The sequence below is a fragment of the Equus asinus genome, chromosome 19, assembly GCF_041296235.1.
Source record: "Equus asinus isolate D_3611 breed Donkey chromosome 19, EquAss-T2T_v2, whole genome shotgun sequence".
Lineage (NCBI taxonomy): Eukaryota > Metazoa > Chordata > Mammalia > Perissodactyla > Equidae > Equus > Equus asinus.
In genome coordinates this window covers 1,877,688-1,901,669 of record NC_091808.1, presented here as the reverse complement: position 1 = coordinate 1,901,669, position 23,982 = coordinate 1,877,688, and the positions used below count along the sequence as shown (strand labels likewise).

At 51.9% G+C, this 23,982-nt stretch overlaps 1 protein-coding gene across 7 annotated transcripts in view; it reads left to right on the top strand.

Annotated features, from left to right (window-relative positions):
- The window catches only part of GPR35 (G protein-coupled receptor 35), a 29,370-nt gene extending 6,348 nt beyond the window's left edge, over positions 1–23,022 (top strand). The window contains exons 1-4 of one of the 7 annotated variants that reach the window (XM_014842862.3): positions 13,666–13,802; positions 15,998–16,087; positions 17,566–17,855; positions 21,677–23,022. In XM_014842862.3, coding sequence (XP_014698348.3) covers positions 21,687–22,607 — 921 coding nt within the window. In that variant the 5' untranslated portion in view covers positions 13,666–13,802; positions 15,998–16,087; positions 17,566–17,855; positions 21,677–21,686 and the 3' untranslated portion in view covers positions 22,608–23,022. Of the gene's footprint in view, positions 1–13,642; positions 13,803–15,997; positions 16,088–17,565; positions 17,856–18,911; positions 19,447–21,676 lie in introns of those variants that run through there. The other 6 variants (XM_044751559.2, XM_070489232.1, XR_011495470.1 and 3 more) reach the window with 6 other exon arrangements.
- Positions 23,023–23,982: the final 960 nt, after the last annotated feature.

Here is a 23,982-nt window from a genome sequence, read left to right as displayed (position 1 = left end):
GACCGTAACTGTACCCTGACCTCACCCTAACCCCGCCCTAGCCCTAACACCAGCCCCAGAGAGGGCCCGCTTTCCTCACCACCCTTTTCCCATCACTCGCACACCCTGGCCACCCATCCTCCTCTGTCTCCTTGGGCCTCCTCCCTTCAGGGCCCGTCAGGGTCTGGGGGCCAGCTCAGGGCCCTCGCTGCTCCTTCCCCCGCCCACTGGCCCCATGCGTGGCATCTTAAACCTCATGCCGCAGACTCCCAGCTCTCAAAGCAGTCACCAGGAAAGAGCCTGAGCCTACTCTCCAGTTCTCACCTCTGTGGATACCTGGCGCCCCTGAGCCGCTCCCCCCATACTGGGCCTTAGTTTCCCACCTATGCATCACGGCCTTGGGGCTCGGGGTGCAGAGGTGGCACCCAGGTGGGCGGTGGAGGCAGCCTAGCCCCCAGGTCTGAGGAGACCTCTGCTCTCCAGCTGGAGCAGAGCCATGAGCTCCAGGGTTCCTTCCACTCCCACACAAAATGGGTCTCGTCTCCAGGTGTTGGGTAGGTCCCAGCTGGTGCCCATCTTTGGGTGAGTGCCTGTGGGGCAGGGCTAGGCCAGAGTACTCCGTCCTCTTGGCTCCAACTCACATGGGCTGCACAGTCCTGCCTCCCCACTCATGAGCCCCTCCCATAGATGCAGTTTGGCAGAAGTGTGTGTGTGTGCCTGCGTGCAAGTGTGTATACGTACACATGCATATGCTGTGTGTGTTCTGTGCCGGTCCCCGCCTGTCAACAGTGATGCTATGGGCTAGAACGACCTGGGGGCGCTCACCTGGGCCAGGGAGCTTCCCACAGACATCTCCCCTATCCAAACCAATGTCATGACTGGACCCACCGCTTATTCTGATTGCAAGACGCCCTTCAGCAGTAACCATGAGGAAACTTGGAAGAAAAAAGTGTTTGTTACTTAGAAGCCCTGGACCATCCGAGGCATGCCAGGGGTAACACACAGCAAGGTTGTGAGGGGAGAGAGAAAGAGAGACAGCATGGCACGGGGTTCTGCCTTTGCTAGGGTCAAGAGTGAGCACCTAGGGTTGGGATCTAGGGTTTCGTGGTCTCACTTTTTGTTGGAGAACATAAAAGCAGGAATTTAAAGCACGGGAAGAGAAAAAACAAGTGGCCCAAATGGTCAGTTATGGAAATCAATCAAGATCTCTAAAGCAAAGGAGGCCGGCGGGAGGCAGCCCAGCTTTTTGACTAGTCTTGTGGCTGGCGGTGTGTTTACTCAAGATAGCCTTCTTCAAGTGGCTGTCTGGGCAATCAAAGCTTTAGTCAGGCGCTTGGATTACAAAGCCCAACTGTCAGAGTTGACACTGTAGTGTGTATATGTGTGTTCACGTGTATACATGTGTGCATATGTATATATGCATGTCTGTATGTGTGCACGTGTATACATGTGTGCATATGTTTATATGCATGTCTGCATGTGTGCACGTGTATACATGTGTGCATATGTATATATGCACGTCTGCATGTGTGCACGTGTATACATGTGTGCATATGTTTATATGCACGTCTGCATGTGTGCACGTGTATACATGTGTGCATATGTTTATATGCACGTCTGCATGTGTGCACGTGTATACATGTGTGCATATGTTTATATGCACGTCTGTATGTGTGCACGTGTATACATGTGTGCATATGTTTATATGCATGTCTGCATGTGTGCACGTGTATACATGTGTGCATATGTTTATATGCATGTCTGCATGTGTGCACGTGTATACATGTGTGCATATGTTTCTATGCACGTCTGCATGTGTGCACGTGTATACATGTGTGCATATGTTTATATGCACGTCTGCATGTGTGCACGTGTATACATGCGTGCATATGTTTATATGCATGTGTGCACGTGTATACATGTGTGCATATGTTTCTATGCACGTCTGTATGTGTGCACGTGTATACATGTGTGCATATGTTTCTATGCATGTCTGCATGTGTGCACGTGTATACATGTGTGCATATGTTTATATGCACGTCTGCATGTGTGCATGTGTATACATGTGTGCATATGTTTATATGCACGTCTGCATGTGTGCACGTGTATACATGTGTGCATATGTTTATATGCATGTCTGTATGTGTGCACGTGTATACATGTGTGCATATGTTTCTATGCATGTCTGCATGTGTGCACGTGTATACATGTGTGCATATGTTTATATGCACGTCTGCATGTGTGCATGTGTATACATGTGTGCATATGTTTATATGCACGTCTGCATGTGTGCACGTGTATACATGTGTGCATATGTATATATGCATGTCTGTATGTGTGCACGTGTATACATGTGTGCATATGTTTCTATGCATGTCTGCATGTGTGCACGTGTATACATGTGTGCATATGTTTATATGCACGTCTGCATGTGTGCATGTGTATACATGTGTGCATATGTTTATATGCATGTCTGCATGTGTGCATGTCTGTATTCACGCATATGTTTATATGCATGTCTGCATGTGTGCACGTGTATACATGTGTGCATATGTTTATATGCACGTCTGTATGTGTGCACGTGTATACATGTGTGCATATGTTTATATGCACGTCTGCATGTGTGCACGTGTATACATGTGTGCATATGTTTATATGCATGTCTGCATGTGTGCATGTCTGCATGTGTGCATATGTTTCTATGCACGTCTGCATGTGTGCACGTGTATACATGTGTGCATATGTTTCTATGCACGTCTGCATGTGTGCACGTGTATACATGTGTGCATATGTTTATATGCATGTCTGCATGTCTGTATGCGCGCATATGTTTCTATGCATGTCTGTGTGTGTGATATATGCGTGCATATGTGTATGTACAAGTGTGTGTGCTAAGTGTGTATGTGTGTGCGTGTGTGTATGCACACAGGTATGTGTATATGGTGTGTACAGGCGGGAGGGGGAAGCTGTACTGTACCCACCACACCATGAAGCCTAGAGCCAGTGCAGTCACCCCAGAGCTCCATCTGGCCCCTGCAACCCTGCCCTCCTGCTCAGGCAACCCCTGGCCACCCTGTTTGTCAGGAGTTCTCTCCCGGGCACATTTGGGCCCATGGTTTCCTCCTGCCATGTGCTCCCTCCTGCTTCTGACTCTCAGGGATTTCTTATCCTGTTAGGACCACGGAGAAGACCCCATCTTCTTCTCCTCTACTACCATGGAGTTAAAAGAAAAAGTCACAAACATGCTTTCAAACAGATACAAATAGAATAACATAAAGAGCCCCATGTGCCCCTCACCACCAACTTCAGCAATTATCAAACCATAACTGAGATTGTCCACCTCCCTTCCCTCTACTAGACCGGAATATTTTGAAACAAATGCCGGACATCATATCATTTCATTTACAAAAATTTCAGTATGAATAGAAGATAAGGACTTTTTTTTTAATGTTTCTCCAATTTTTCTTTTCTTTTTTAAAATTTTATTGAAGTCATATTGGTTTATAAGATTGTGTAAATTTCAGGTGTACATTATTATATTTCAGTTTCTGTATAGACTGCATCGTGTTCACCGCCCGTAGTCTGGTTTTTATCCATCACCACACACACACACTTGCCTCTTTCACCCTCCCCCACTCCTTCCCCTCTGGTAACCACTAATCTGTTCTCCTTATCTGTGTGTTTGTTTATCTTCCACATATGAGTGAAATCATACAGTATTTGTCTTTCTCTGTCTATTTCACTTAGCATAATACTCCCAAGGTCCATCCACCTTATTGTAAATGGCATGATTTTGTCTTTTTTATGGCTGAGTAGTATTCCATTGTATACCACATCTTCTTTATCCATTCATCTGTTGATGGACACTTGGGTTGCTTTTGCATCTTGGCTATTGTGGATGACGTTGCTATGAACATAGGGATGCATAAATCTCTTTAAATTATTGATTTCATATTCTTTGGACAAATACCCAGTAGTGGGATAGCTGGATCATATGGTATTTCTATTTTTAATTTCTTGAGGAATCTCCATACTGTGTTCTATAGTGGCTGCACCAGTTTGCATTCTCACCAGCAGTGTATGAGGCTTCTCTTTTCTCCACATCCTTTCCAACACTTGTTATTTCTTGTCTTGTTGATTATAGCCATTCTGATGGGTGTGAGGTGACATCTCATTGTAGTTTTGATTTGCATTTCCCTTATAATTAGTGATATTGAACATCTTTTCACGTGTCTGTTGGCCATTTGTATATCTTCTTTGGAAAAATGTCTGTTGATATCCTCTGCCCACTTTTCAATCAGGTTTTTCACTTTTTTATTGTTGAGTTGTATGAGTTCTTTATATATTTTGGAAATTAACCCCTTGTCAGATAAGTGATTTGCAACTATTTTCTCCCAGTTGGTGGGTTGTCCTTTCATTTTGTTGAGGCTTTCCTTTGCCTTGGAGAAGCTTTTTGGTTTGATGTAGTCCCATTTTTTTCTTTTGTTTCCCTTGTCCAAGTAGACATGGTATTCAAAAAGACACTGCTAAGACTGATGTCAAAGAGTGTACTAACTGTATTTTCTTCTAGGATTTTTATGGTTTCAGGTCTTAAATTCAAGTCTTTAGTCCATTTTGAGTTAATTTTTGTGTATGGTGTAAGATAATGGTCTACCTTCCTTCTTTTGCACATTGCTGTCCAGTTTTCCCAACATCATTTATTGGAGAGACTTTCCTTTCTCCATTGTATGTTCTTGGCTCCTTTGTCAAAGATTAACTGTCTGTAGATGTGTGGCTTTATTTCTGGGCTCTCAATTCTGTTCCATTGATCTGTGTGTCTCTTTTTCTGCCAGTACCATGCTGTTTTGACTGCCATAGCTTTGTAATATAATTTGAATTCAGGGAGTGTGATGCTTCCAACTTTGTTCTTTTTCCTAGGGATTGCTTTGGCTATTTGGGATCTTTTGTTGTTCCATATGAATTTTAGGATTCTTTGTTCTGTTTCCATAAAGAATGTCATTGTGATTCTGATTGGAATTACATTGACTCTGTAGATTGCTTTAGGTAACATGGACGCTTTAACTATGTTTATGCTTCCAATCCGTGAGCATGGAATACCTTTCCCTTTCTTACGTCTTCTTCAATTTCTTTCAATAATCTCCTAGAGTTTTCAATGTACAGGGCTTTCACCTCCTTGGTTAAATTTATTCGTCAGTATTTTGTGCTTTTTGTTGTGATTGTAAATGGGATTGTCTTCTTGACTTCTCTTTCTGCTAGTGTGTTATTAGTGTATAGAAAGGCAGCTGATTTTTGCATGTGGATTTTGTGCCCAGCGGCTTTGCTGTGTCTGTGGATTATTTCTGACAGTTTTTGGTGGATTCTTTAGGGTTTTCTATATAGAGAATCAAGCCATCTACACGCAGTGACAGTTTTACTTCTTCCTTTCCTATTTGGATCCCTTTTATTTATTTTTCTTGCCTAATTGCTCTTGCTAAAACCTCCAGTACTATTTTGAATAAGAGTGGTGAGAGTGGGCATCCTCGTCTTTTTCCTGTTCTCGGAGGGATGGCTTTCAGTTTTTCCCCATTGAGTTTGCTGTTGGCTGTGGGTTTGTCATAGATGGCCTTTATTATGTGGCGGTGCTTTCCTTCTCTACCCATTTTATTAAGAGTTTTCATCATAAATGGATGCTGCATCTTGTCAAATGCTTTCTCTGCATCTATTGAGCCCATCATGTGATTTTTATTCCTCATTTTGTTAAGGTGGTGTATCACATTGATTGATTTGCAGATATTGAACCATCCCTGCATCCCTGGTATAAATCCCCTTGATCGTGGTGTATGACCCTTTTAATGTATTGCTGTATTCAGTTTGCTAATATTTTGTTGAGGATTTTTGCATCTATGTTCATCAGCAATATTGGCATGTAATTTTCCTTTTTTGTGTTGTCCTTGTCTAATTTTGATATCAGGGTAATGCTGGCCTCATAAAATGAGTTAGGAAGCATCCCATCCTCTTCAATTTTTCAGAACGATTTTTTTTTTTTTAAAGATTGGCACCTGAGCTAACAACTGTTGACAGTCTTTTTTTTTTCTGCTTTTTCTCCCAAAATCCCCCCAGTACATAGTTGTATATTTTAGTTGTGTGTCCTTCCAGTTGTGGCATGTGGGACACTGCCTCAGCATGGCCTGACGAGTGGTGCCATGTCTGCACCCAGGATCCGAACCAGCGAAACCCTGGGCCACCGAAGCAGAGCATGCGAACTTAACCACTTGGCCTCGGGGCCAGCCCCCATCAGAAAGATTTGAGAAGAATAGGAATTAAATTTTCTTTGAGTGTTTGGTAGAATTTACTAGAGAAGCTGTCTGGTCCTGGACTTTTGTTTCTTGGGAGTTTTTTGCTACTCTTTCTATCCCTTTACTTGTGATTGGTCTCAGATTCTCTATTTCTTCTTGATTCAGTTTTGGGAGGTTGTGTGATTCTAAGAATTTATCCATTTCTTCTAGATTGTCAAGTTTATTGGCATATACCTTTTCATAGTATTCTCTTATAATCCTTTGTATTTCTGAGGTGTCCGTTGTAATTTCTCCTCTTTCATTTCTGGTTTTATTTATTTGAGTCTTCTCTCTTTTTTTCTTAGTGAGTCTGGCTAAGGGGTTGTCAATTTTGTTTATCTTCTTAAAGAACCAGCTCCTTGTTTCATTGATCTTTTCTATTGTTTGTTTAGTCTCTATTTTGTTTATATCTACTCTGATTTTAATTATTTCCTTCCTTCTACTGACTTTGGGCTTTGTTTGTTCTTCTTTTTCTAGTTCTTTTAAGTATAATATAAGCTTGTTTATTGAGATTTTTCTTTCTGTCTTCTTTTTTTTTTGTGGCAAATTAACCCTAAGCTAACAGCTGCCGCCAATCCTCCTCTTTTTGCTGAGGAAGACTGGCCCTGAGGTAACATCTGTGCCCATCTTCCTCTACTTTATATGTGGGACGCCTGCTACAGCATGGCCTAACAAGCAGGGCATGGATCCACACCTGGGATCCAAACCAGTGAACCCTGGGCCACTGAAATGGAACATGTGAACTTAAATGCTGTGCCACCAGGCGGGCCTGAGATTTTTCTTATTTCTTGAGGGAGGTCTGTATTGCTATAAATTTTCCTCTTAGTACTGCTTTTGCTGCATCCTAGTCATTTTAGTATGTTGTGTTTTTGTTTTCATTTGTATCCAGATATTTTTTTATTTCTCCTTTGATTTCTTCATTGATCCAATAGTTTTTCAGTGGTGTGTTGTTTAATCTCCACATATTTATGATTTTCCCAGCTTTTTTCTTTTTGTTGATTTCTAGTTTCATAGCATTGTGGTTGGAAAAGATGCTTGATATGATTTCAATGTTTTAAAATTTCTTAAGGCTTACTTTGTTTCCCAACATATGGTCTATTTTGAGACTGTTCCATGTGCACTGAGAAGAGCATATATTCTGCTGTTTTGGGATGGAATGTTCTATATTATCTATTAAGTCCATCTGGCCTAGTGTTTTATTTAAGGCCACTGTTTCCTTGTTTACTTTCTGTCTGGATGATCTATCCATTGACATAAGTGGGGCGTTAAGGTCCCCAACTATTATTGTGTTACTGTCAATTTCTCCTTTTAGGTCTGTTAATAGTTTCTCTATATACTTTGGTGCTCCTGTATTTGGCACATATATGTTAATAAGTATTATGTATTATTGGTAGGATTTCCCCTTTGTCATTATATAATGCTGATCTTTGTCTCTTGTTATCTTTTTTGTCTTGACGTCTGCTTTGTCTGGTATAAGTATGGCCACACTCACTTTCTTTTGCTTGCCATTAGCTTGGAGTATCATCTTCCATCCCTTCACTCTGAGCCTATTTTGTCTTTAGAGCTGAGATGTGTTTCCTGGAGGTAGCATATTTTTGGGTCTCATTTTTTAATCCATCCAGCCACTATATGTCTTTTGACTGCTGAATTTAATCCATTTACATTTAGAGTGATTATTGATGCATGAGGACATAACACTGCCATTTTTTCTTTTGTTTTCTGGTGTTCTATATTTCCACTGTTTCTTTTTCCTTGTATTTCTGTCTGCCCTTTCAGTTTGGTGGTCTTCTGTGATGGTTTTCTCTTTATTTGTGATTTGTGACTCTGCTCTGATTTTTTGTTTTGTAGTTACCATGAGGTTCATATAAAAGATTTCATAGATGAGATAGTCTTTTCTGATAGCCTCTTATCTCCATTAGCCTCTTCAGTTCCATCCTTTTCTCTTCCCCTTCTATGTTTTTGTTGTCACAAATTATTCTTTTCTGTGTTGGAGAAAATTGAAGTGTTTATAGTTATTTTTAATGCTTTCCTTCCCTTTATCCTTTATGTTATAATTAAGGGTCTGTTAGGGGCTGGCCCTGTGGCCTAGTGGTTGGGTTCGTGTGGTCCACTTCCGTGGCCCAGGGTTTCACTCGTTTGGATCCTTGGCACGGACACAGCACCGCTCATCAGGCCGTGCTGAGGTGGCGCCCCACATGCCACAACTAGAAGGACCCACAACTAAAATATACAACTATGTACTGGGGGGATTTGGGGAGAAAAGGGAGAAAAAACAAAAAGAAGATTGGCAACAGTTGTTAGCTCAGGTGCCAATCTTTAAAAAAAAAAAAGACCTTTGGGGGGAAAAAAAGGGTTTGCTAACCTGTTCAGATAGAGACCTGTAATTTTCTGATCTTGTCTGTCTATTCATCTCCCTGCTCCGAGCTCTGTAAACCTTTCCCTTTTTGTTTCAGGTAGGAGGGCTCCCTTCATCATTTCTTGGAAGGTGGGTCTAGTGGCGATGAGCTCCCTCAGCCTCTGTTTGTCTGGGAAAGCCTTTATTCCTCCATCATTTCTGAAGGATAATTTTGCTGGATAGAGGATTCTTGCCAGATAGTTTTTGTCTTTCAGTATTTTGAGTGTATCATTCCACTCTCTCCTAGCCTGTAAGGTTTCTGCAGAGAAATCTGCTGAAAGCCTAATGGGGATCCCTTTGTAGGTTATTTTCTTCTCTCTTACTGGCCTTAATATTTTCTCTTTGTCATTGACTTTTGACAGTTTTAATATTCTATGCCTTGGAGAAGGTCTTTTGTATTGATGTAATTCGGAGTTCTGTTAGCATAATGTACTTGCATGTCTGTTTTTTTCCCCAGGTTTGGGAAGTCCTCAGCTATTATTTCTTTGAATAAACTCACAGCTCCTTTCTCCCTCTGCAATACCTGTAATCCTTATGTTACTTTTCCTAATTGTCTCATATTTCTCCCAGAATTTCTTCATTTTTAAAATCTTAGTTCTCTCTCCTCCTATGCCTGAATCATTCCTAGGTTTCTGTCCTCCAGCTCATCAATTCTCTCCTCCATAAGGTCTGCTCTATTTTTAATGTTTTCTACATTATTTTTTTTAATCTCATTAATTGTCTTCTTCATATCTAGAATTTCTGTTTGGTATTTCTTTAAAGCTTCAGTCTCTTTGGTGAAGTGTTCCTTCTGTTCATTAATTTTATTCCTGAGCTCCCTGAACTGTCTTTCTGAGTTTTCTTTTAACTCATAGAACTTCTTCATGACAGCTTTTTTGAATTTTCTGTCAGTTATACTGTAGTCTTCTGTGACTTCAGGTTTGGTTCCTGGAGAGTTGTCATTCTCTCTGTTCTGCCGTGTTGCTAGAGTTCTTCATGGCACTTGAACTGATCCTCTGCCGGCGCATCTGTGGGAGTAAACACCTTTCTTATTTGGGTGAGGCTCTGGTTACTTTGGTTCTGAGCTACTTCTGGTTGTATGTGAGAGCCTGCACTTTTCACCCTCCACTGCTTCTGCCAGAGGGGTCATCCCTGCCCTCCTTGTACTGCTTGTGCCTCTGGGGTTGCTGGGGCCTTTCTGCTTACGATGTTGCTGCAGTCTCAGGTGTCACCACCAGGGTCACCAGGCTGTGAGCACTTCTGCTGCATCCAGGGTCGCTTGGGTCTTGTGCTTGTGTTCCTCCACTGGCTCTCTATGGGTTCAGATGCTGTTGTCACCTGCTCCACCTGTGCTGCTGCTTCTGGGTTATCTGGGGGTGCTGGTTGCACTGCTGCCAGGGGTGCTTGGTTCATGGGTGTCACTGTTGCTAGTGGTGTCCTGGGGACTTGTATGCAGCCCCTGCTGCTAGTGGAGCTGGTGTCAGGGATGCATCTGCTGGGGGCTGGGTCACCAGTTCTGCTGTGGTTCCTGACCCTTCTGGTCTCAGGTTCCACCTGCCACTGCTAGGCGGGGGGGAGTAGGGGCTGTTTTTTCTGCCCCTGCTCTGTCTTCTCACACTGGTACATGTCTGGCCACTGGTGCTGCTGCTCTGCCAGCCATTGTGTGCAAGCTGGGCCACCCTTGCCTCCACTCACAATCATGAAGGCCACTGCATGAGGTTCCGGACCCTGGATTGCTGCCACTTGGGGAAGGGGAAGGGCTGCTCCCCTAGTTCCAGTGCTTCCTAGGGGTCCAGTCCACCCACCTTCAGATGGATAGCTGCATGGATCTCTTAGGTGTCCTGTTGTGCTGTATAGGGAATCCTTTGTTGGTCAAAGGATGTCCATTTGATTGTAACTTAGCAGGAAGAAACAAAGGGAACAACTCACTCCGCCATGAAGCTGATGTCACCCTCCAATAAGGACTTTTAAAAACACATGAGCATGATTCTAGGACCACACCTACCCAAAAAATGAAGATGACTTTAATCAAACACACAGTCAGTCTTCACATTTTCCCCATTGCAGTTGGTCTCAGCATCCTAATTGGCCACCTGGGCACCAGCAGCTCAAAGGATCCAGATAACATCCACACCCTCCACCCACTGATGTGTCGTCAAGCCTCTTAAGCCCCAGGCTTCTCCTCCATCCCCTCATCACCCTCTTGACTCTTGTTCTTGGCGCCTTGCCCTGTGGAGTGGCCCACAGCCTGGAGTCAGCAGCTTGCACCCTGGAGTGTCACTGACTGTGTTCCCTGCCCTCTCTAGCTCCTGCCACTGGGTGGTTGGCTCCAGATGCTTCATCAGCTTCAAGTGTCATTTTTGGTTTTGGCAAGACCACTTCATAAAGTGATTGAGGGTTTTTCTTTTGAAGTATAATTACAGCTTTGTGGATTTAAGCATTTTTTTGTGTTCAAGTTCATTGAAATTCTTCTCCTTATTGATATTCAAATCATCCCACCTTTGGCCCAAGGGGTGAACTTGAATCTTGAATTGACTCCCGAGCCCCTCTGACGTTGGCCAACAGCTGTGATCCGCTTTGTTCTCTGGTGTGACAAGCTATTCCAGGCTCGTCTTATATATTTCCCAACCCAGACCGGGAAGCATCCTCTTCTCTCAGGAGCCCTCTTCCCCTTCCAGAGAAATGGTATGTAGAGACCACAGTCTGGATGGTAGGCATGCTTATTTTTAGGCCTTGTTGGTGGAGAGAACTTAGAAGATTTCTTTTTAAGCTAAGACACAGTACAAGTACATACTGACACTTTTCACTCAAATTCAGATCTATGTGGTTTTTACTTGAGCTGATTGATAATACATCTGCATCTCCTCTCCCCTACACCAGAAATCTCAACAGTGCCCAACGTAATTATTCATTTGTTTTATCCCGTAACTCAATAATCTCAAAATAACAATACCAACACTATCATCAGTGGCATGATTACTGGAAACAGTTTAAGATGTTTTTATGTACTTTTAAAATCCTAGGGTTATATAGGTGTACAGACAAAACTTTTAAAATTATTTGGAAAATGTTTACAGAAAATGAAACACTTTTGCCATTCTTTTTGTGCCCAAGCTATCCAGATCTACAGTCAAAATCCTGGATTTTAAAATCACTTTGAAGAGTTGGTAGGTTTATGCTACCGACTGATGATGCAAGTTAATTAGTTTCATCTTGCTTTCAAATTTAAGAACTCTTTTCAAATGTAACTTAATTTAATTTAATTTAGTAATTATGTAAATATTTACGTTGGTTCTAAAGCCAAATCTACAAACCAAGGTATATTCACAGAAGTCTCATTTCTGTCCCTGTCTCCCTTCACCTCCTTTCCACCTGTTCCCTATAGGTAGCAATTTAATTTAAAACAAATTTTATGGCTTATCCTTCCATTTGTGAAAATATAAGCTGCTGGCCCTACATAAATAGATGAGCATCAATAGCCTTTTGTTCGCTTAGCGATATGTCCTGGAGACAACCATGCAGTAGTGTATAGAGATATTTCTCCTTCCTTTTGATGCCCGCTCAGCGCTCCATGGTGTGGGTGGACATACTTCATGCAACCAGAGCTCTATGGAGAGACGCCTGAGTGGTTTCCAGGCTGGTGCTCCTCAACCGTGCTCCGAGGAAGAGCCTGTCAAGCATCTGTCCTAGCTCTACCCGGCTGTGTGTGGAATAGATCCCTAGAGGTGGGATTACTGGGTCGAAGAGCAGTGCGGCTCTAACGTTGCTGGATACTGCCAAATCCCCTCCACGGGGGTTCGGACCATGTTAAATGTCAACAGGTAACATCTGAGGATGTCGTCCCCCCCAGATGGTTGTCAAACTCTTGGATTTTGCCCATCTGACAGGGGAGGAACGGTATTGCAATGGACTTTTAATTTGTCCTTTTCTTGTTAGGAGTACATTGAGGGTCTGTTGTGTGCCGGTCTCAGCCTGTCAATAACAAGTGTTATGGCTAGACCAGCCTTTGCAGTTCTTATTATGATTGCAAGACGCCCTTCAGCAATAACCATCAGGAAACTTTTAAAAAGTAAAGGCTTATTACGTACAGGCCCTGGAAATTACACAGCACACCTGGGGCCACACAGCAAGCTCGCAGGGAGAGAGACAGCATAGGCCTGGGTTTCTGCTCTTAAATTGGGGTCAAGTGTGGGGGTCTAGGGTTTTCAGGGCTCACTCTTTACTGGCGAATTTAAAACAGAGAGTGGAAATTTAAAGCACGGAAAGAGAAAAAAAACCCAGCGGTCAGTTATGGAAATCAAGCAAGACCTCTAAAACAAGGTCGGGGTGGGGGCTGGCTCTTTCTCGTGTGGGTGGCAAAGAGCATATTTGAGATGGCCATCTTTGTAACAGATGCCTCAGCACTTGCATTACAAAAAGAAAAGCCAACTGTCAGGGTGACGCGACAGCATCTTTTCGTATCTTTAAGGATCCATTTTACATTTCCTGTTCTGTGAGCTCTTTGTCCCATCTCTATCAGTTGGCATCTTGCCCAGCCTCCAGAAAAAGTGTCTCAGAAGGCTGGGGGTCCAGGGAGGCTTAAGGGGAGGACCCTCAGCAGAGTGTTTCTCAAGGGCAGTGGGCACCTGCTGCCTCAGTGTCTCTTGGGGCACAGGTTAAATGCCCCACTTCTTGGACCCAACCTGGACCGACTGGCTCAAACCAGCCAAGGCTGAAGGCCCACTGCCCTGGGGGCCGGGTGGGGAGACCCTGCCCGTCTCAAAGGCAGACTCGCTCTTCTGCTCTGCTACTGGACACTCACGGTTGACTTTGAAGCCGGGCAAGATGCACTCTGCCCCTCAGCCTCCTCGGCCAAGGTCCCTGCTCAAGAGCAGGGCCACAGGAGCCCCAGCAGGTGCTTGAGGCTGCCGTGGAGCGGGGCTGGGGTGAGACCGCCTGGCGGAGGGAGGAGCAGCCTGCAGTCAGAGTCTGAGGTGGAGAAAGGGGAAGGAGGCCTGCAGGGCAGAGGAGCACTCAGAGGACAGCTGCGGGAAAGGAGGCTGCCTGGAGCAGGAACCAGCGGCCCAGCACTGCCACCGCCAGCGTCCCAGAGCAGCTGCGTGAAGCAGGGAGCAGGCGGCGGAGGGAGCTGTCGGGTGAGCAAGTGCCCGCTGGAGGAGGGGCTGTCCAAGGGGACAGAGTGGGCAGGAGAGAGCACGGAGGGGCACTGTGGCTGGGGTGGGACTCTGGGGGGGTGGGGCTGGGACCAGGGCGGGCAGCCCCGAGTTCCCCCTCAGCCCCTCTGCCCCCATGCTGCCCACCCTGCCACGTGACCAGGACACCACAGGCGGGAACTGCCAAACTAGCAGAGCCTCGGGACCCCCTCAGGACCCCCTCAGGGCCTCTCATGCCCTCTACATAACCTTTTCATGACCTCTCATGACCTTTTCGTGACCCCTCCTGACCAGTGGACCCAAACCAAGCCACTTTGTCCCCCATCCCTAGGCACAGCCAGCCCCTGAGGGTGTGCTGCTGGGAGGATCCCTCAACCCTGGCCCCTCCTGCCCCCCACTCTTATCCTCAGCAGCACCCTCCACGCTCAGTCATATTTGCTGAATGCATGCATGCATGATTGAATGAATGAATGAATGGGTAAGTGAGCAGTGTGGGGCCTTGCTAGTGGGAGACAGTGCCTGGGGAGGGGGCGGCAGGGGCTCAGGTTTGGGGTGGAGTTCGAGGATGTTTCCTTTGGATGGAGCCTCATTTTCCTGTGAGGTGGGAGGCACAATGGCCAGCCTGAGAGTAAGCAGGAGCTGGTGTGGCATGAGGAGCCTGGAGGAGGCTGGAAGGGGCTGTGAGAGCAGGAGAGCAGGGCCGAATGGGACTCGCCCCACGCCTCCATCCGCCCTCCCCGCAGTGGTGTCCCCATTCCCCCTCCCCCCATTTCCCCTCCGGGTGGCTTCCCCGTCATCCTCCCAAAGTGGGAGGGGGAGGGGTGTTTCCCATACCTCATTTCTTCGAAGAGGGGAACAGAAAGTGCTGGTAGCAACAGAAGGTCACATCCTCTCTGCTCAGCGGCATGGGGATACAAGGCCCATAGCCGAGCCCAGGGCCCGGAGGCCTTGTGGTTCCAGGAATGCCCTTGGTCCTGGTCCCCTCCAGGCTCCCAGATAGGGCAGGGGCCAGGGTGACGCAGGTGAGGCACTGGTCTTGGGCACAACATCCAAGGGGCCGCCAAAAACTCAGTCATCAAGATTGCCGGTCCTCCAGCGCGGTATTCCAGCACATGGAAGCTAATACGGAAATCTGCGTGAACAAAGCATCAACAGCCTGGAGACAGGCGGGGGTGGGACCATGATTCTTTTGCCTCAGGCTCCCACGTGGCCCTGGGGGGCAGTTCCTGGAGGACCCGCCTCCATCAGGCTCTGAAGGCCGCCACAGTGGCGAGACTGGTGGTGAGACTGGCGGGGGGTTGGGGGGACACTCTGCTGCGCTCCCCTCTGCCCACACAGATGGTCACATCTGCGTGCAGACAGCCAAGCCGCCCTCCCCCACTGGCCAGCTGTTGCCGGCAGAGCGCTGGGCTGGAGATTGTGAAAGAGGAGCCGTCAGCGTCAGCGCAGTCTCCCTTCCCCACTCGCTCCACTCCCAGGCCAGCTCCAGGTTCCCAGGCCACAGGCTTGCCTTCTTTGGGCCTTGCTCATGCCCTTCCATCATCCAAGAAGCTGCTCCCATCTCTGCCTCCTCGCACCTTCCAGGCCCAGCTCAAGTGCCACCTCCTCCAAGAAGCCTCGCCGTCTGTGAACCCCCACGGGTTCCCGTCAGGCGCTGGTGCGGTTTGGCACGGCATATCCCGTGTTGAGTGCATGCTCCCTCTGTGCGAGGGACCCCCCTGGGCGGTCCCTGTCTCCTGCCATGTCCAGCGCGTGCCCACACATGAGGTGGCAAGGACGGGCAGGAATAGGGAGCAGACCAGAGCACAGAGTGAGGTCAGAGTGGACGCAGAGTTTAGCCCGGGGAGGAGAGCCCAGGTGAGGTGCCTCTAGGGACCCCTTACCTGGGTGTCTTCAGTGTCCTTTGGCCTCTTCCAAGGCTGGGGTCCTGAATCCACCCCTCAGGGCTTTGTTTCCTCGTGGCACCCAGGCGGGCGTGGGGGGCACTGCCACCCAGATGAGGGGGCTCGGGGTGGGGGGCAGGAGCTCCCGGCGTCTGCAGGGTGTCCTGGGCTGCTCTCTGGGCCGCCTCCTCTGGGGTGACTCAGCCTCCCCTGGCGCACTTCCCATGAAGGTTTATGGAGATGGGGCAGTGATGCATATCTCACTCGCCAGCAGCCCTTTTCTTTCCAACCCAGCTCTTCGGAGGGGTGGTGGCCAGGAGGAAGGGGCAAGGAGAATCCTTTTCAGACCAGTGCCCAGACCCCCGCCGTACACAGGAGCAGCAGGTGTGAAGCAGGAGAGGGCAGTGGGACCGCAGCAGGGCGTGGCTGGCACGGGAGGGGGGCCTCAAAGATGGAGGGCTGCCCAAGCGGAGGCCGGCGGAGTCCCCCTCCGCAGAGGGTTGTGACTGGGGTTTTGAGGCTGCCCCATAGCAAGGATGGGCCTGGTTGGGAACCTGAAGCCTGCCCAGCATGGCCCAGCCTCTGGGACCCTGGGCATCCCGTGGGCCTTGAGGAAGGGACCCGGCCCTGCCCTGAGCAGCCCCCATCCCTCCACTGGGAGCCAGCCGGCAGTGTGGCCAGTAGAGGGGGGGTTCACGGAGGCTGATGCCCCATCCCACCCAGGCAGAGCGTTTCTGAGCCTGCGGCCCTAACGTTTAATGACTATGGAGCGTCTGCTGGGAGCCCAGAATCCTGCTCATTCTCTGGGGCCAGAATCTCCCATCAGGGCTGCCTCCAACTGGTTCACACACTTTATTGAGGCCCTACAGTGTGCCAGGCCGTGACACGGCCCAGAGCAGGCAGGGTCCTGGCCACACGCGAAAACTAAGTACACAAGAAGAGCTATTTTAATTCATGAGAAATTCTATGAAGAAACCAGACAGGGTGGGGCACTAGAGATGGGTGCAGAGGAGCCAGGAGGCGGGCTGGACGGAGATGGAGCGGGGGAGGCAGGGGAGGAGCCGGCCATGGGACCCCCGCCAGGCCTGGATCTGGAGGGCTGTGCCTGGGTCTGCTGTGGAGGAGAACGGTGGAGGCCAGGCCCCTCCTCAGGGGCCTCTGGGCAGGGAGGCCTGGTCCCAGGTCAGAAAACCTGGGCCAGCCACTCCCCTTCTCTGGGCTTCAGTTTCCACCTCTGTAAATGGACAGAGGTGGGATGGGATCTCTCCTGACCCCTCGCGGTCTCCAGGAAGAGATGCTGTAGTCAGGTGCTGTGGGGTCCCTGCCCTCAGGGTGCACAGGGCTGGGGTGGTCTGCAGGAAGGGCGTTGGAAACCCCGTTGAGCAGGTTCTCCCAGCCTGAGCTCAGAGCGAAGAGGCTAGCCACAGAGAATGCCCCATGAAGGCCTGGAGGAGTCGGGGCGGGGGTGGGGGGGCGTGGAGAACATTCTAGACTGGATGATGGAGGGGTGGTCTGGAAAGAAGGCTTGAGGAGGGGCAGCTGGTGGAGGTGAGGGCAGAGCCAGCGGGCTACAGTGGAGTGGCAGGAAGTCGATCCGTCTGGGTTTTGATTGCTGGCCGCTGGCCACGTGAGTGGGTGCATCCACAGATGTTGGCGGGTCACCCCAGCAGCATTGGTGTGTGTGAGGGCGCGTAGCACAGTGAGTGTGAGGCCTCCCTTCCAGGATGCTGGGCGCGGGCGCAGGGGACCCAACCCCCCTGCTCTGGGGAGGGCCCGGCGCTTCCCACAGATGACGGTGGAGACGGCTGGGGAAGTGGTCTAGGCCTGCCCTCTCAGGTTTCCTGACACACGCTCTGTCTTAGTAAGCAGGCTGGCTGTCTGGAGGTACTGACACAGGTGGCCGCTGGCCGCCCACTTCCCATGCCAGAAATTCGCCCCAGCAGCCCTGGGTTGGGCTGGCATGGGCAGCAGAGAGCCCGTCACCCCACCTTGCTGTCATCAGTACGCCCGCCACCTGCCGCCTTAAGGAGTCCCCCGGCCTAGGGGCTGGCCCTCCCCAGCTCTGCTTCCCCATCGCTCTCTAGGCAGTCCCTGCACCGGCTTCCAGCTCAGAGGCAGACGGCTGAGCCAGGGAAACCCAGGCTGACGGCAGGTCAGTGCCAACCGTGGGCCCAAGGGTCTCTGAGCGGGCTGAGGGTGTGATGGGGGTCTCAGAGTGGGCTGAGGGTGTGATGGGGGTCTCAGAGTGGTGAGAGCGCTGTGATGGGGGGTCTCAGAGTGGGGTGAGAGCTGTGATGGGGGGGTCTCAGAGTGGTGAGAGCTGTGATGGGGGGTCTCAGAACGGGGTGAGAGCTATGATGGGGGGTCTCAGAGTGGGGTGAGAGCTGTGATGGGGGGTCTCAGAGTGGGGTGAGAGCTATGATGGGGGGTCTCAGAGTGGGGTGAGAGCTGTGATGGGGGTCTCAGAGTGGGGTGAGAGCTGTGATGGGGGGGTCTCAGAGCGGGGTGAGAGCTGTGATGGGGGGTCTCAGAGTGGGGTGAGAGCTGTGATGGGGGGGTCTCAGAGTGGGGTGAGGGCTGTGATGGGAGCCTCAGAGCGGAGTGAGGGTGTGATGGTGTATCTAAGAGTAGGGTGATACTGTGATGTGATCTCAGAGCAGGGTGAGTGTTGCGGTGGGGGTGTCTAAGAGTGGGGTGAGAATGTGCGGCGGCTTGGGACCTTGGGGGAGCGTCCTGATAGAGGAGCTCTGTGGGGGGTGGTTGTCTGGAAAGGGGGGCCCTCCTCCATGAGCATGGGGGGATGAGTGTGTGCAGCGTTACAGAGGAAATCCGGTGTCTCCCGCGGCCTGGACTCCCACCTCATTTGAGACTCTGAATCAACTTGGTGGGTGGTGATTGGCATTTAAAAAGCTGGCCTGGAAAGTGCCTGAGCTCCGTGTGCCTAATGCCAGGAGCTCTGTTTGGTGAAACGTGTTTCACACTCACCCGGCCTGGAGCCTCGGGTGTTTCTAATGTGGGGTCCAGGCTCCAGACACCTCTACGGCGCCCAGGCAATGGGGGTCTGTGCCCACTCTCTGTCCAAAATCCAACTCAGAGGGGCTGCAGGATCCTGGGGGGCCAGCAGGGCTGTTCAGACAGCAGGAGGGCTCGGGAGGAGGCTGGGGTGTGCTCAGCCCTCCAAAAATGCAACCACAGATTTCTCTCCTAGTGGTTGCGAAGATATCTCAGTGCAGATCAAGGGCAGCTGTCTACTCCCCGTGTGGGGAGCCAACTGATCTCACCCTGGAGGAAGAAGCGGCGCCCCAGAGGTGCTGCTGTGTCGTCTCCCCCTACGACAGCCGCCCCCAGCAGGAAATGGGGGGTGCCCTGGAAGCTGAGCACTCTGAGCACTTGCTGTACTGTGGGGGGCCCAGGCCGCCACAGGGTGTCTGTTGGAGGTGACGGGCCTGCATATCTGAGCAGCAGGCCAGCTGCGGCCCCTGTCCTGATGGATCCCCATCTGGGGCTGGGCACAGGCAGGGACTCGTGCTGGCTGCAATGGCTTCCAGGGATCCCGCACCATTTGGGCTGAACCCTGGGCCTCGCCTTCCCAAGCTTTTTTGGGGGTCACCCCAAAGGACAGAGATGAGGGCCCCAGGAGCAGGGCACATCTTCCAAGTTTCATTGTGCACCCAAATTCTTGCAAAATTTGTGTCCTTCTCCCTGACAGTTAGTTTACTATAAAAGGGAAAATTTAAAGACTGCAATTAGACTTTTTCACTTTCCCACACAAACTACTGGACATGTATGACGAGGGACCCCTGTTCAGCCATCCAGGGTGGTGGGCATCAGAGGTGGTGGCCAGGCCCACCTCCCTGGCCAGAAGTGCCCTGGGCTGCGGGTAGTCTGGAAGGGGCAGCCATTGTCCACGGCTGCAGGCACCACTGGCCGGAGTAGTAAGGGGCTGGACCTAGGCCTGGCTCAGGTAGGGAGACGGGACAATGCCGATGACACAGAGGACCCCCTGTAGCGGCTGACCCCACAGAATCTCGGGACAGTCCCAGCAGGTCCTGAGGGTTCTGGGCTGGTGCGGGGACCACGCAGGGCGGGTCTGGCAGGTTGCAGGTGTTTCCCGGGGGCCTGTGGCCGTGTCAGGAGGGCAGGGCGGACGGGAAGGGAAGAGCCAGCCGTTGGTTTCGGCGGGTTCTGAGGGAGTCTGCGGAGCCTGGCCGGGCTCATGGTCTATGAGGCCTCAGAGCCTGGGCAGAGGGAGGGGTCACTCACAGAACGGGGAGAGAACAAGCAGAATCTTTCAAAAACAAAGAGAGAGAATCCTGAGGGGTGTGTAGACATTTCCCACCACGGAAAGCATTCGTGAAGCTTTAATTGCTGGCAAATGAGCCATTAAAACTCACAAGAGCTGGGATGGGATGATTTGGTGGAATATTCCTGTTTCTGGCTGAAGCGGGCACTCCTGCTTCCCTGATGGACTGTGGCCTGGAGGTTCCCAGGGGGCCGCTGCTGAGGAAATGAGCCTAATGACTCTGCAAGAGCTTGATTCTGGATATTTCTTCCCTTCCTGTGTGGGGAAGGGGCAGGGGGAGCAGAAGCAGAGAGGCCTGGCTCTGAGCCCTCCTGGGTGGACTGAGCCCCCTTCCGAATCACACCTAAGGGACGGGGAGTCCCCAGAGTGCCCGGCACTCACTGGGGAAGGCAGGGCACTCCCACTCACCCCTCCAGGCCCCTCCAGCCAGAGGAACCAAAGTCGGGGCATGGGGCATGTGACAGGTACGTGCCCTGTGCCAGACGCTTGGCCTGCTGGCCACTCATGCAATGCTCCTGATTCCACATGTGTCACACCAGCACCCCCTTATGATGGCAAAACCCAGGTTTGCCCAGCACATCATGTGCCACACCCTGGATGTCAGACCCCTGACCACGTCCACCCCGGCCCTGGCAGGCTTGTCCCAGCCCTCCTGGGCTGTGTCATGGAGCGCGTCCAGGGGAGTAAGAGAGTGGCATTGACGGTGGAGGGCGAGGCCATGCAGGCGCTCCTGATGATGACAGGGTGGAGGACACCCAGTGCCACCCTGAGGCCAGCTCTGAGCCTCTGGTCTGGGCCTGGAGGGCCAGGGCTGCCCTCGTGGCTCTGCACAGGGAGCTCAAGGGGGCACTCCTGACCCCAGATGGGACTTGGGATGGGGCCTCAGGCAAGTCCAAGTGGGACCTCAGGGCACGGGACAGGGGTAGGCGGGCACTGGGAGGGAGGGAGAGAGAGAGGGTGGTGCCTGGGGAGGTCCCTTCAGGCCACTGTTCCCTCAGGAAGAGGATGATGGGCAACTCTCAGCACAGGAAGGAGGGAGGGAAGGAGGGAGGAGGGAGACCAGAGTTCTGGAGTCTTCTGGGAAGCAGCCCTGAGCCACAGCCTCTGCTGTCCTGGACCTCTGCTGCCAGGAACGACCAGGTAGGGTAGCTGCTGACCACCCTGCTGAGGTGCAGGTGTGGGTCAAGAGCAGGTGCCTCTGGCAGCCAGGTGTGCGGAGGGGTGGAGGGGCAGTGGGCCGCCCTGGCTCTGACCGGAGAGCTGGCGGACTGAGAGGCCCCTCGGGATCCCAGAGCTGACAGTCAGCTCGGCTGGGCCTGGAGGTGGCCAGTGAGCTCCTCCTGCCTTCCTTCCTGCCCAGCAGCAGGGCTGGAGAGAGGGAAAGGGGATCTGGTTCCAGCCCTGGGCTGGCTCCCTGTGCAAACTTGGGCCTGCTCAGCCTCTTACGGCCTCAGTTTCCCCACCTGTCGGGTGGGCGGGGGTTTGGACTGGAGGGTGCCTCGGAGCTCCTTAAGATTGCTATGATTTCTTTGGGAAGATGAGTTTGGGGCTTCTGGATGTGGGGTGAAGGCTCACCTCCTGCACCCCCGGCCAGAGATGGGCGGGGCCTTGCCAGCCCCAGGGCACCCCGGTCCCTGCCTGCCCTCCTCACCCCTGCTCCCCTCCTGCAGCCCCAGGACCATGAACAACAGCAACTGCAGCTCCAACGAGCTCACCTGGCCCCAGGCGGCTATGAGCATCTTCTATACCTACACGGGCGTGGTGCTGGTGCTGGGCCTGCTGCTCAACAGCCTGGCGCTCTGGGTGCTGTGCTGCCGCATGCAGCAGTGGACGGAGACCCGCGTCTACATGGCCAACCTGGCCGTGGCCGACCTCTGCCTGCTCTGCACCCTGCCGTTCGTGCTGTACTCCCTGAAGTACAGCACCACCAAGGACACGCCGTTCTGCCAGCTCTCCCAGGGCATTTATCTGGCCAACAGGTACATGAGCATCAGCCTGATCATGGCCATCGCCGTGGACCGCTACCTGGCCGTGCGGCACCCAATGCATGTCCGCGGGCTCCGCTCCCCGCGGCAGGCCATGGCCGTGTGCCTGGTGCTCTGGGTGCTGGTGGTTGGCTCCCTGGTGCTTCGCTGGATCCTGGGGATGCAGGAGGGCGGCTTCTGCTTCACCAGCCTCTCCAAGCAAAACTACAACACTGCGGTCTTCTCGCTGCTGGGCTTCTACCCGCCGCTGGTTGTGCTGGTCTTCTGCTCTCTGCAGGTGGTGACCGCCCTGGGCCGGAGGCCGACCGCTGACTTGGGCCAGGTGGAGGCCAGCCAGAAGGCCGCCCGCATGGTTTGGGCGAACCTGGTTGTGTTTGTGGTCTGCTTCCTGCCCTTGCACGTGATGCTGACGGTGTACATGGCCACGAGTCTGCCCGCCTGCGTCATCCGCCGGGCCCTCTACATCACCAGTAGGCTCTCGGACGGCAACTGCTGCCTGGACGCCATCTGCTACTACTACATGGCCAAGGAGTTCCAGGAGGCGTCGGCACTGCCCGGGCTCCCCACTGCCAAGGTCCACAAGAGCCAGGAGTCTCTGTGTGTGACCCTGGCCTAGGAGACAAGCCATGAGCACGGTGGGCCAGGTCCCGAGCTCTCCGGAAGGTGCTGCCTGCTGGGGGAACCTGTGCCCAGCAGCAAGGAGCCCCAGCATCAGCCCTGAACTTGCCGTGGGCTGTGGGCACTCTCCAGGAGACCCGGGGAGGGCAGGGATGACCCAGGCACAGATATTGGGGAGGTGACATCCCACCCCTGGGCTGCGAGAGGGATGGGGACAAGGGCAAGAGGAGAAGCCTGAGTAAGGCCACCACTCCCAGGGGCCCTGGGATGAGCTGCCCGCCTGCCGTGCCCAGAGCCTAGTGCATCTGGCCACTAGGGGGTGAGTGCGTGCTAAGTGCTTTGAGGCCTTGATGGCCAGCTTTCTGCGGCCGCCCCACCAGGGCTGGAATAAAGCACTCCACCAGGGCTGGCCCTGACAGGGCCGTGTGTGTGTGTGTGTGTGTGTGTGTGTGTGTGTGTGTCTGTGTGTGTGTGTGCCCCCCCAGTGCTCGCATGGTGGGAGGAGGGAGGGGGAGGAGCATCTTCCCAGATGAGTCTCTAGGGCTGTCCACTTGGGGGCTTTCCTGAGCCCTGCCACCTGCCTGTCGCCCCGCCCCACCCCCAGCCATCTGGAGGTCTGGTGGGGGCCATGTGCAGCTCCTGGGAGGGCCGCGCTAAAGGCCACATGCTGGTTTCCTCCTGCCACGCAGGGCCAGGACCCCTCGAGCCTCGTGGGGGCTGTGCAGCTGCACCAGGGTAGGGGTGTGGGGACAGTGAGGAGGTGGCCAGGGTCTGTCAAGGGAACATGTCCCCTCGTGCTTCCTTCAGAGAAGCTGGAGGCCCTGACCAGTGGAGGCAGGGGTTGGGTGCCCAGCAGGCGGAAGTGTGGGCACCCAGACTGGTTTGTGCTGCGCCCACCTCTCTGTGCCTCCCTGCCTGGGGCCAGGCATCCAAACTCAAGTTGGAACCAACAACTGGCGCATTCCAGAGGCCCCCTGTGGGTGCTGGTCCAAGGCGGCCTGGGCTCAAACCCAAGTCTGTCTCCTCCCACCCATGTCTCCTCGGGCACCAACAACTGCCTTGCCCTCCCTCCCGGCTGTGTCACTGGAGTGAGAATGGCAGCAACGTCCTGGCAGGGCCGGCCTCATGGGTGTGGGGCTTATGCCCTGAGGGCCCCGGCTCAGGGGAACCTCGCTCCAAAGGGTCCATACTCAGGGGGTCCATACTTGCGGGGATCCATGCTCGGGGGGGAGCCATGCTTGGGGGGGACCCCACTCAGGAGTGTCCACCCTCGGGAGGTCCGTGCTCCCTGTAGTGTGTTGCTGTCCTGTGCTGAGGCTCAGACTTTTGAAGGAGAGCTCACACCATCAATCCTGGGCCTGCCCACCATGGCG